Source organism: Chiroxiphia lanceolata, chromosome 10 (genome assembly GCF_009829145.1).
Source record: "Chiroxiphia lanceolata isolate bChiLan1 chromosome 10, bChiLan1.pri, whole genome shotgun sequence".
Lineage (NCBI taxonomy): Eukaryota > Metazoa > Chordata > Aves > Passeriformes > Pipridae > Chiroxiphia > Chiroxiphia lanceolata.
Window position 1 is genome coordinate 7,226,790 of NC_045646.1, and position 12,813 is coordinate 7,239,602.

The 12,813-nt window shown below is 38.7% G+C and overlaps 1 protein-coding gene across 3 annotated transcripts in view; it reads left to right on the plus strand.

Annotated features, from left to right (window-relative positions):
- PIK3CA (phosphatidylinositol-4,5-bisphosphate 3-kinase catalytic subunit alpha) overlaps positions 1 to 12,813 on the plus strand; it is a 34,576-nt gene that overhangs the window by 12,024 nt on the left and 9,739 nt on the right. For all 3 annotated transcript variants that reach the window (XM_032697271.1, XM_032697273.1, XM_032697272.1), the window contains exons 2-8: positions 3,843 to 4,256; positions 5,779 to 5,988; positions 6,658 to 6,908; positions 8,510 to 8,755; positions 9,610 to 9,695; positions 11,556 to 11,661; positions 12,639 to 12,791. In XM_032697271.1, coding sequence (XP_032553162.1) covers positions 3,905 to 4,256; positions 5,779 to 5,988; positions 6,658 to 6,908; positions 8,510 to 8,755; positions 9,610 to 9,695; positions 11,556 to 11,661; positions 12,639 to 12,791 — 1,404 coding nt within the window. In that variant the 5' untranslated portion in view covers positions 3,843 to 3,904. The remainder of the gene's footprint in view (positions 1 to 3,842; positions 4,257 to 5,778; positions 5,989 to 6,657; positions 6,909 to 8,509; positions 8,756 to 9,609; positions 9,696 to 11,555; positions 11,662 to 12,638; positions 12,792 to 12,813) is intronic.

The following is a 12,813-nucleotide window of genomic DNA, read 5'->3' on the forward strand; positions in this document are numbered from 1 at the left end:
ATATCAGATGATAGCTAATTTCTATCCTGTGAGAAAATAGATTATATAAATCAGCATTAATATGGTAAGTGTATCTGGATGCAAGTAGGAATCTGTGTTGTGGAAGGTATGTTGTTTATCTTCCCACTTTCTTCCACCACATGTATGTTTACTCTTTTTGAATGGAATCTCAAAACTTGATCACCTCTAGGTTGGATACTCAGCAAGGGCAGTGGGTTGCTCTCCATCCGTTCTCCTCCCAGCCTGTGTTTGTGCTTGGAAATGCCCTGACCCAAGTGCAGCAACTTGCACGTGGCCTTGTTGAAGTTCCCAAGGTTTGCAGTCTCACCTCTCCAGCCTGTGCAGGTCCATCTCCCTGAGGATGCCACTTGTCTCTGGGCTCCCCTTGGACACTGAACCGTTGTCCCCTACTCTTGAGTGCGACCATCCAGCCAATTCCTTATCCACTGAGCAGTCCATCTGTCATATCCATGTCTCCAGTTTAGAGACAAGGGTGCAGGACATGTCAAGTGTTTTGCATAAGCCCAGGTGTCCCAAAGGGGGAAAATGTTTAAAGTGCTTTTGGAAGGTCAGGGATTGCAGGTGTGGTGTAGCGTTCATTTGCAGTGTTTGCCTCTACCCTTAGTTTGACTTAAATAACATCTCTCTAGAATTCCCTTAAAATTATAGTCCTTTCACTGTCGAAGAACATAATTGATTCTATTTATTCCAGGCAGCCTTCCAGATTTGAAAGTGTACACAGAAACACAAGCTGCCAGCTATACTTCAAGACTGTTTCTGTTTACATTTTTGCTTTCCAAATCCAAACCCTGGAGGCGTGATTACATGTGCGAGTGAGATGAATGTGCACACAGAATGACTGTGTGCACCATTCTAGCACATGTCTGTATCCCAACTTAAAACAAAAGCTGCTGTCTTGGTGCAGTTGCTCTAAAAAGTATAGGTTTTGGGATGTCATTTTTGGATTGTTCACAAGTTTTTGAAGAAATGGTGTTGAGTTGTCATTTACCGTTTGAATTATTTAAGAAGCCAAGGCTGATGTTTATTTCAAAGAGACACTTGGCTAGAAGGATTTAATATGTATGTGTGCGTCCCCCACTGCTGCCTCTGGTTCTTTGTTGGCAATTGTTGGTGAGGAGGAAGGAAAAATTACAGTGGAACGAGCCACCATTCTTGCAGTGAAAATGGGCTCTTACAGTTCAGAGGAGTCTCAGCAGGATTGTGAAACTCAAAGACTTCTGATATAAACTCAGTCAAGTGTTGTAAATATTTAATTTGACTGTGGTCCATCTATACTACCATTGTATGTGTGTGGACAGGAAAAGTTCATTTAACTGCATATTTTTGTTTGTTTGAGGGTTTTGTGCTGGTTTATGCCATAACAGTGATGTGTTTCTGCCTGTGATTGTAATTAAGAAATGTAATTTGATGGCACTTGATGCAGTGATGTGGGGAGGGAGTCTTGTTCATGCTTTGACTGATCAAACAGATGCCATTTAACCTGTGTATTTCTTTTTATCTATAAGCTGAGGATAGTTATCGGTAATTTGGAATCCTCTGAGTTACTCTAAATGGTGTTATGTGGGTTCACTGGTAATGTTTTGTAATTGGTAAGCTTCCCAAGTTTGCCTCTTTAAATACACTGTGTGTGCTTAGAACTTTCCATTTCAGCATCCGCTCACTGAGACTATTACAATGATGAGGGAAATAAAACAGCTTCTTTAAGCTCTCTTTGAAAAAGAAGTCATTTGCAAAGCCTTTCGAAATATGCATGAGGTATTAGTGGAAAAGCATTTTTCTAAATCTGCAGTGGCACTTCAGTACTTGTGTGGATATTTTTAAAAGCCCAAACTACAACTACAAAGGAGGGATTAAAAAAGACAACCCTATTGCTACTCAGAGTTGCTTAGGAAGCAGTGGATTTGGGAAAACATCATTTTCATTCTAATGCTTCTTTGTAAGAACTGGAGTGTGGCAAGAGCAGGTACTGGATGTACTTGGAAGAAAACTTTTCGGAAAATAAGTACCAAGACGTAGAAGTGCAGAAGTGAGGATCATTATTTTCTTTTTTAACTTATGTAAAGAAATTATATATAAATTTTATATATTTATAAATTTATTCATATATACACAATGTATATTTATATAAATATATATTTTAAAAATTTGCTGATCAAAGGGGCAAACATAGCATTCGTCACTTTTCCACAGTGAGAGCTTTCAGAAAGCTGGTCAAACAGAAGTGATGTGAAGCTGTTGGTTTGGGGCTTTCCCTTCCTTCCTGTTATTAAGAAAACTAAGATAGAGGGGCAGTCCGAAGAGGGTTTGTGACTGTAGTGATAGGACAAGGAGCAGTACAAACTGAAAGAGGGAAAGTTTAGTCTAGATGGATACTAGAAAAAAATTCTTTGCTGTGAGGGTGGTGAGGCACTGGCACAGGTTGCCCAGAGAAACTCTGGATGCCCCATCCCTGGAAGTGTCCAAGGCCAGGTTGGACAAAGCCTTGAGCAACTTGGAGCAGTGGGAGGTGTCCCTGCACGTGGCAGGGGGTTGGAACGAGATGATCTTTAAGGTCCCCTCCAACCCTTAACATTTGATGATTCTGTAATGGATGTCTGTAAAATTAAGAGCAAGGAATGCAAAGATAAGGAACTTTGTTTCAAAACAAAAAATCTGGGATACTGGGTGAAAGTAGCAGGCCTCAGAACAAAGAACAGCAAGTATTTTGCAACGTGAAATGTTCGTCACTCTTGTCCCAGGATGCCAACAGTTTATGTGTGAAAACATCCTGAACAAATTCATCAGTTCTTGATGGATTTATTTTGCAAATACAGAAATGTTACCTCTGGTTAAGGACATGAAAAATAGGTAGCGATTACGAGTGTTTCTTGGTGAAGTATCACCGTGTGCCTGCCTGGTGGTTCTGCTCTTTTTTTGGCATCTGCCCCTGGCCCCTGGGCTATGAGACATCTCTACTCTGTCCAGATACTGTTTTTCTTGTAGCTGCTCTAGGGTGGCATGAGCAGCCCAGCTGGAAGGTCAGACACGTGTTCCCCTCCTTTCCTTTGGCCTGGCAAAGACATTCATGCAGCTGCCAGAGGGAACTGGAACAGGGAATCGATGCTAAGTAAAACAAGCCCAACTAAAAAGTGTTAATGGAGCTCAGTTCTTCTGTCTCATTCATGGAAGAAAAGGTTTTGTTGCAATAAGTAGCTTATACTAATTCAGAAAAACTACAGCCAATCTTGTGTGTACATGGATTCTTAAAATCAAGCTTAGGGGTTTTAATAAATATTTGTAACTATTATGTTATTGTTGTTTGAATACTTCAGAGGTTTGAGATGAGAAAAAAGTTTAAAAAAGAAGTATAGAAGCATTGGTTTTGGCTAAACTTAACAAAGCAGATGGTTTATATCATCCACATGATAATATGTTTCTCTTTACAAATTAGAAATGTGAAGAACTGGGTTTGAGGTTTGTTTAAAAATGTCTGTAATAAACTGAATATTAGATATTTTCATCTCTCATGCTACTGAAGTGTTATAATCATGACTTATAAGGTCCAGGTAAAAAAAAAATCCTCTATTTTTAAGACCATGTGTATATTGGCATTTTTTTTCAAACTAATATGATTCTGCCGTTAACTGTTTTGTTTGAGTAGATATTTAGATAAAATACAAGTTCCTTAGGCATCAGTTGTATCAAGTCTTTTTTTGTGAATGTAAAATACAGCCACGAATATTCGTCTGTAATTATAAGCGGTGTTTGAACAATTTTATCTGAAATTCCTGGCGATGTTTGTATTTTAAGTTTTAATATCCAGATTTCTGATTCTTCCTCAGGTTTGCGCGTACGAATCGCTGCTTGAAGGGCTTGGAGTGTCAAGTTATCTCAAGACTTAAAAATGCCTCCGCGACCATCATCTGGTGAACTATGGGGCATCCACTTGATGCCACCGAGGATCCTTGTGGAGTGTCTTCTCCCGAACGGAATGATAGTGACACTAGAATGCCTCCGTGAGGCCACCTTACTGACTATTAAACATGAACTCTTTAAAGAAGCAAGAAAATACCCTCTCTATCAGCTCCTTCAGGATGAATCTTCTTACATTTTTGTAAGTGTTACGCAAGAAGCGGAAAGAGAAGAATTTTTTGATGAAACACGGAGACTTTGTGACCTGCGACTGTTTCAGCCTTTTCTAAAAGTTATTGAACCAGTAGGTAACAGAGAAGAAAAGATTCTTAATAGAGAAATAGGTGAGATTATATTTTATTTAAACATAGCTAACCTGTTTAACTGACTACTCCTCTTCAAAATATAAAGAATTGAGATGGGTTGTGTTTGTCACTATTACATTTCGTAACTGTCAGTTGTTGCATCAAATGTCCAAGGATGCTGATCATAGTAGACCCAATATTTGTAAACTCTGAATTAAACTCCTTTTGCTGTTCTGATTCATTCACATCTAAAGCCTTGGCTTTGTGAAACATATTTCTACTTGCCTGTGGGTTAGAGGATATCTTTTTGCTTGTCTCTTATTATCAGGATTTCGCATTATTACAGAGCAAAGCCTGTTCTATTTTTTGGGAAGTCAATCATAATTTGTTTTGAAGTTTACAGAATTGTCAATTCTGGATTTAACTACAAATCTTAAACCACATTTGCAATAACACGTTTGCTCTGGCTTGCTTAGAAAGTGAAATTTCTTAGGTGGGTTTTGTCTTCCCTTTTCCCCTTTGGACAAGAGAGCATGGAAAGAGGAGGGAAACAAACACCTGAGGTTGGAGAGGGAGAGAGGAGACAAATTGTGATGTTTTGAGTCATCTCTGGAGTAGCTTATTGTTTTCCATGATCCACTGAGGAAGCACAGGGAGACTGGCATATATTCCAGCATCTTGGTTAAGTATTAAATTCAGGCAATACAAACATCCCCACTCCCGTTTCATTGCTAACAAGGGAGTACTGCAGTAGTAGAGACTTGTCAACTGGAAATACTTGTTCTGGGGTGCTCCTAATTGTTAAATTATTTAATTGTTGTGAATGCATCGTAAGTAAACTGCTTCTGTTTTGTGAAGCTCAACCTGTTCAGGACTAGGGGAGAGCGGTGGTCAGGTAACCCTGCTACATGACAATTGAAAGTTTCCGTTTGAACATTCATGCATAAATAATGATATATCCAAGTCATCTCATTAAAGCAAATGGAATTACTTCTGAGACTGAGGACCTGAGAGAAGTGGACTGTTATTACATGAATCTTTGCCAAAGAGCTTGAGTTCAGTATCTCTTGGCATGCTTGTCGTGTGTCTTAAATAATGTAGGTCATTAAACAAAAATATTGATAGTTGTCATTCAGTTGTAAGCACAGTTGATTATGGTCCTAATAGCTACCAACAATCCTGCCAGGGTTTTAGAAAAAATCAGGTGTCACAGCTCCTCTGATCCCCTTAGGAAACTTTGTGCTGACTTCAAAGGAAGTTCAGTACTGATCCTTTTCCTCCAGGAGGAATGTCAGCTGTGAGAGCAGTGATTTAAGGCTTCCAGGATCTTCAGGGAATGGGCACCTGTTTTGTAACCTTTTCTGTGTCTGCTGAGTGCACTTAACTTTAGATTTGTGTGGTTCTTGAATGATATAAAACAATTATGTAGAAGCCAATGTTCAAGACACATATTTTATGCTGCGTTTTGTTTAAAACATGCTTTTTTTGGTGACTGACAGAAGGAATCTTTAGCTGTAATTGTCAGTTACAATTATTTCCTCGTGTTGCTTCCACGCTACAGGTTTTGCTATTGGCATGCCTGTCTGTGAATTTGACATGGTCAAGGATCCAGAAGTACAAGACTTCAGAAGAAACATTCTCAATGTTTGTAAAGAAGCAGTGGATCTTCGAGATGCCAATGCACCGCACAGCAGAGCACTGTATGTCTACCCTCCAAATGTAGAGTCTTCAGCTGAACTACCCAAACACATATACAATAAACTAGACAAAGGTAAGATCAATATTTACAGTAGAAACCAATGTATTTTCAGTGTTTGAAGTCAAAAAGTACAGCTGGTGACTTACAGTACATAAACCAGTGATTTACCTATTTAGTACACTATAGCAATCCCTTACACCTTAAGTTCTTCAGAATAATTTTCTTGATAGACTGTGGGTTCAAAAGAATAATTAAAATTACACTTTTTGCTATTCTGATAACTAAATCTTGAAATATAACTCGGTAAATAGAGGTGACTTTTGAATGGGTTTTGCAGTTTTCTATGACATTCAAAAATCTGGAATTAAATCATGCTGAATCAGTGAGTTATCTTGCAGTCCTGAAATATGAGTGAGTTACTGCTGTTTTCTTGAAGGCCAAATAGGCAGTAGTATTCAGTTAATAAAAACATTTTTAACCTCAGGGCTAAAAGTTTGAATTTACACTAGAGTCAAAAATAAACTGAGTGCACCCAGTTCCTTGCAGAAGTTATAAACCCCTCTGTCAGTTTGGACTATGAATCTTGCTTACATCTTTATTTAATACTGAAAGCAATTCTCTGTGTTGGGAAAGGGGTGAGAGTTGTTTGGTTTGGGTTTTTTTGGGGGGGGAAAGTTCCTACTTTTTGTTTTGAAACTGCATTAAAAAGATAGACCTAACATGATTTTACATTTGTTCTAGGGCAAATTATAGTGGTGATATGGGTAATAGTCTCACCAAACAACGATAAGCAGAAATACACCTTAAAAATCAACCATGACTGTGTGCCTGAGCAAGTTATTGCTGAAGCAATTAGGAAGAAAACACGAAGTATGTTGCTGTCATCTGAACAACTGAAACTTTGTGTCTTGGAGTACCAGGGCAAATATATCTTAAAAGTGTGTGGCTGTGATGAATACTTGCTAGAAAAATGTCCACTGAGCCAGTACAAGGTAAGTAACATAAAGGATGTATTTTGAACTGCACTAAAATAGTCCAGATTTGTGGGGGAGAAAAGGGATCGATTTCAGGTTTGGCTTTTTCATTAAATTAATCCAAAACATAGAAAGTAACAGTGTATGCTGATGCATGTGTGTAGTGTGCATATTTGTTGCTTTATGTGCTTCAAAAGAGCATGGGGAGAAAAGGTAATTTAAACTGGAATTTGTGTCACTAGCGTAATTTTTATTCTTCTTTCTTAACTCTAACATTAGTGAGAAATCAGTGGTAGGTACTTTCAGAAATATCCTAGATTTTTAATGGCAAGAGATGAGTTAGATTTGAATGGTGCTGATGCAACACCAAAGGAAATTCAATCAGATTGTAAATTATGAGACAACTGTTGCTACTGTAAATCTTGTCCTAAAGGGGTGGAAAAAGAGAAAACTCTCTTTTCCTGTTACTTACATCTTTATCACTCCTTTAATAAGATAAAAAATGTAAACCTCCAGCACCACAGAAATCATTGCTAAGCCTTGCTTGTGTCGGTCTGTCCTTCACTGCCTGGCTTTTGTTAGGGCTGGGAGTGTGAGACAGAACATTTGACAGAAAAGCATCTGAGCAGCCCTCTCTGGAACAGACAATAATGTCACCCTGTAGATTTCCTGACAGACTGCTGCTGCTTCCTCTCTGAGGAATGAATTGTTGTAATAAACAGCTTCCATTCCTTCAGCTAAAATGGTTGACAGTCTGATCTTCAGAGCAATGGAGGAGAGAAGGAGGGGTGGGGGATCCTGAGTAATGGGAAAAGCAGCTCTGTACTATGGGAGCTAGGGAACAAGTGCAGGCATACATGAATAATTCTGTAGAGTCATCTTAAGATCAAACACCAGACCTATTTGATCTAGCGTGGCTTCCTCAGAAGCATCTGGTTTGCCTTTGCTGTGCTGCAGCAGAGCTTGCTCATTAACTCCAGGGTTGGACCTGAATTAACACTGTATTTTGTGGTGCTGTTGCCAGACTAAATACTCTCAGCACTCAGACCCGACTGGACACCAACAGCCTTACAGCTAAAGTGTGTCAGGAGCAGAGTCTGTCAGGATCAGTGCTGAGTGTAAGGTAATAAGCACAACTGAACCAAAAATGACTGTCTGCCATTTGCCTCGTGCTCCTGCCTGTGACCAGGAGTACCAGTCACCTGTGCTGGGGCTGCACAGCAGGCTGGTACAGTACTTGCTGTTCAAAAACACGTCAACTGCTTCCAAGGACAGCTCAAATCCATCTGCTTTGTGCTGCACTGCACCAGAGCTAAAGAGCTGTACAAGAAACCTGACTGGTCTTTTTGGCAGCTCTGCTCCCTCTCTCCAGTTCAACCTCTTGTTGTAGACATTGTTCATATCACAAAATCTATATGAAGTGCAGCTGTGCAACCCTATCCAGCATGTATTGAAACTTTTGGATGTTGTAACTATGAACACTGTAAAGGGTGTGCACACAGGGACACAGCGAGCTCTTTAAATGCGCTTTTACTTTTCTGATTTCCTGCATAGGTTTGAATTACCAGGAGTGCAGACTTTTCAAACATACAGCATTTTTTGGTTTTGTTTTGCTGCAGTACATAAGAAGCTGTATAATGCTTGGTCGGATGCCCAACCTGATGCTGATGGCCAAGGAAAGCCTGTACACCCAGCTGCCCCTGGACACCTTCACAATGCCATCCTACTCCAGGCGGATCTCCACAGCTACACCCTACATGAACGGAGAGGCTACAACCAAATCCCTCTGGACTATAAACAGTGCTCTCAGAATAAGAATCCTCTGTGCAACCTATGTAAATGTGAACATTAGAGACATAGACAAGGTAAAGGCGTCACATGATTTTCAGCAACTCATAGTTTTCCTCCTGAGTTTTCGGTTCTGCGTTGACACTGGAAGAGTTATTTAACGTGCTAGAAAATTGTACCACTTTTTATTTAAATTGAAGTGCTCGATTCTGAAGAATATATCCATGTTTCAGCATATGGAAACTTGTATACTGCTTAAAAAGTTCAAGTTGTGGTAATCAGCTAAATATTCTGCCTGGGAGAAGCAGGATTCAGTTTGCATAGTTCCCTTCAGCGGAGTATGTAATAGAAAAAGAAAACCCATGTTTCTTCTAAATAATTATGTTTAAGGATGTGTTACAGTAATTGACAGTACTTTTGGTTAGGGGATGCTGGATAATGTGTTGCTGTCTGTGTTTATGAAAAGAGACGTGTGTGGGGTGATAAGGCAGAAAAGGCAGGTGGAGGGTTCAATCCCATTGAAGACATCTACAACCCTGGCTCTCTTTCCTCGGAATTTGTTCAGTCTTTTCTCTCACTATACCTCGGCACAGGAAGAATTTAGAATAAATTCCGGGGTTGTTTTTTTTTAGTGTTCATTTCAAGTTGGTTACTTTATTTTTAAGGACTAGTTTTGCAATTAATAAGGAAAAAGACCAAAATGTTTTTTCTAGAAGGGTTTACTTGTATGCTTGGCTTCACACCTGACAGAGCATGAATTAATTTGAGTTAGGGAATGTTGGGGCTGTTTGGTTTTCAGTTTTGTTTTTGTTTTGCACTTGCTGAAAATGAAAGGATACTGGGTTGTAATCCTGGTATGTGTTGATAACAATATAAAAATTTGTTTATAGTACCATTTCAGAGACAGTACTAATATGGATGTTGTTTTCAGATCTATGTTAGAACAGGTATTTACCATGGAGGGGAACCTTTGTGTGACAATGTGAATACTCAGAGGGTACCTTGTTCTAACCCCAGGTAAGTTAAACACCTGAGTGGCTATAGGGAACCTGACTTCCAGGACATCATAAATGATAGCACTGAGGGAGTAAAGGCTCCACTTAGCCATTACTTCACTCAGGTAGAGCTCCTTGCTGGGAATCCTTTGCCTTAAGTTTTGTAAAAATATATTACATAACCCTATATATAAAAATAACAGTAATTTAATTCAAACACAAATATTTTGTCTTGCATGTAAAAGTATAGTTTCTTTACTGAACAGATCAGTTTTACATGAGCATTTATTGTTGCCTCTGAAACACCAATATAATTCATATATATAAAATATAATTCATAATTCACTCATTAATGCTGTGAAACCAGCACAGCTCTAGGAAGCTGAGCTCTGTTTTTGCCTGTGGATCAGCAGCAGGTGTTCCAGCTGCAGGTTCAGATTTCACTCTCAGCACGAGGCAGTGTGATGTGATGTAACCTGCAAATTGGTTCTGGGGAGGTTGCACAATGTGTTCCAAAGGGGAACCACGTGGATGTGGAGAGATGGGTATCACCTGCTAACATGGAAGTGACTGCCAGAGCTGGGCTGATTTTCCAGGGTGTTTGACATACTGTCAATATTATCTGGGAAAAAAATGACCTGAACTCACAAGGGCAAAACCAATTTTTATATATATTTATATATAAACACTGAAGACATCTTTTAGCTGCCTGTTCTCATAACTTTAACTAATGAGGAGGTGTGAAATTTCAGCATCTGCTAGGATTAGATGCAAAGTATGTGTGCAGGAGTAATTCTTGACTTGCATTTTCTGACTTCATGTCTTTATTAATAAATTTTGAAACTTTTATTTTTATCTGTACATTTTCTTTGAGTATGATTAGGTTTTATAATTAAAGGGCTAATAATATACATAGTTGTTGAAAAATAGACTTTCCTTCTGAGTTGCCCTGAATATAGCTGTACTTGAACTGATAGTTTAAACTGTTTCAGAGAGAAAATCTGGGAAAGGTGGTGAAGGTTATGACTTAAAAGCATTAACATAATCACACAGATCTCTATTTTATGAAATGAACACATAAGAAAAGCGAATTGAAGTTTATCTGCCAATTTCTTCATTCTTAGAGAAAGGCTTTCACAGTTATTTCTATGTAAAACTGTTTTTAGTAGCTACAGACACATTGAAAAAATTAATGCTGTCCTTGGAAGCTGCTGCCTCTTTCAACTGAGAAAATTCAACATGACAATCTGCTTAGGAGAAGAAACTGTATTCAGAAGTTCCTCTTCAAAAGCACAGTTCTTCCAACTGAGAGCTAAATTCTACTTAGAGAAGCTAATGAAAACAAAACCAAACTATTCCTGTAGAGCCAATCTGTGCTCTTATTACTGTAGTAAATAAAATAATCTTTGAGTTAGGAATATTGATTTGAGTTTCCATGTTATATCCCCACCTTGCAGTTATATTTTTCAGCAGTTCAAATTTAATTCAGTTCTGAAAGCTATGCCACATTTTTCCCAGTTTCTTTTTTTCCCTGAAGTGAAAAATATTTCACAGGCTAAACCTGACATCAGTAAGGTTTATATTGCATATATTGTACATATGCAAATCCATTATGTTTAGGTTGCAGGGATTGAACCTACCATGATTTTTTAAACAGTGTTGGTGCTAGAAGGCTACTGGGGAGGTTACCATTCCCAAAAGAAGTGGATGTGGTCAAATGTGTGTATGCAGATCCCTTTTCAGTAAGAAAATGTACTCTTTATCCACATACAGAGTTTAGAGTGGAATATAGCAAATGCCTTTTGGTGTTACTCCTGATTGAATGCGCTTGCCTCCGTGCTCTCCTTTAACCTGGTTTAATTCTGCTTTCTGAATCCTGCAGATGGAATGAATGGCTGTTGTATGACATGTACATTCCTGATCTCCCACGTGCTGCTCGGCTCTGCCTCTCGATCTGCTCCGTTAAAGGCCGGAAGGGAGCTAAGGAGGTAAAATGCTTCATGGATTTAATGCACTAATGAGCAAAAGCTACTTAAATCAAGTTTGGGAAAAATATGTGGTAAATGCTGTCCTGGCAAGGAGTCTTAGGGCACTGTTTGATTTGAATCTGCTTAAAATAGGGTGGGTTTTTTTTCTTGTGTCTTATTCAGGCTACCACTATTTTTGTGTTTGGAAATTAAACTACACAGAAAAAAGCTTATCAGTTGAGGCCTGTAAATCATGTCTATGCTGCATTGCCAGACACAAAGACCAGTGTTAGTGTTTTGAGGTGGAAATGCCTTTGAACTTAATTTTGTAAACCCATGTTACTAACTTATTTATCTTTAAAGGATGATATTTACACTTTTAGAGCTGAATTTTCAAGTAAAGAAAATCTGTGTTCCTATAGCATTTGATGAAAGATCTCAAATAGTAATTTTTAATAGTTTACACGCAACATCTAATTCTAGCCACCAGCATAATTACATTCTGGGTTTGAGTGTGTGTCACAGGTACTATATAGGAGGGTTTTGTCCTGGATACTTCCAGGGATGGAGCATCCACACCTTCTCAGGGCAACCAGTGCCAGTGTCTGACCACCCTTACAATAAAAAAAAAAAAAATAAATATTTCTTTTGCGTAATCTAAAACTATTGGCTTTCAGTCTAAAACTGTTGCTCCTTGTTCTTTCACTACAGGCCTTGGTAAAAAGTCTCTCTGTGTCAAAAAAACTTTCTACATCATCTTGACTTATTCTCATGTGAGGAAGGTGTCAGCATGTGTTTGCAATTCGTTTGATATAATTTTGTAAAATGATTGCTGTGATAGTCATTCACAGAAAAATACAGTACAGCTTCCACAATCTGCTTTCTGCTAAGCTGGGAATGTAACAACTTGATCTGGGAGGAATATATTGTTTCTTCTGACTCACTCTGCAGTAATTCATAGATGACCCTGAAAAAAATCATATTTTAATCTCTTTAAGGAGCACTGTCCATTGGCTTGGGGAAATATAAACATGTTCGATTACACAGACACTCTTGTATCTGGGAAAATGGCTTTGAATCTCTGGGCAGTACCTCATGGGCTGGAGGATTTGTTGAATCCTATTGGTGTTACTGGATCAAATCCAAATAAGGTATTTGCATGCCAGCTTCCTG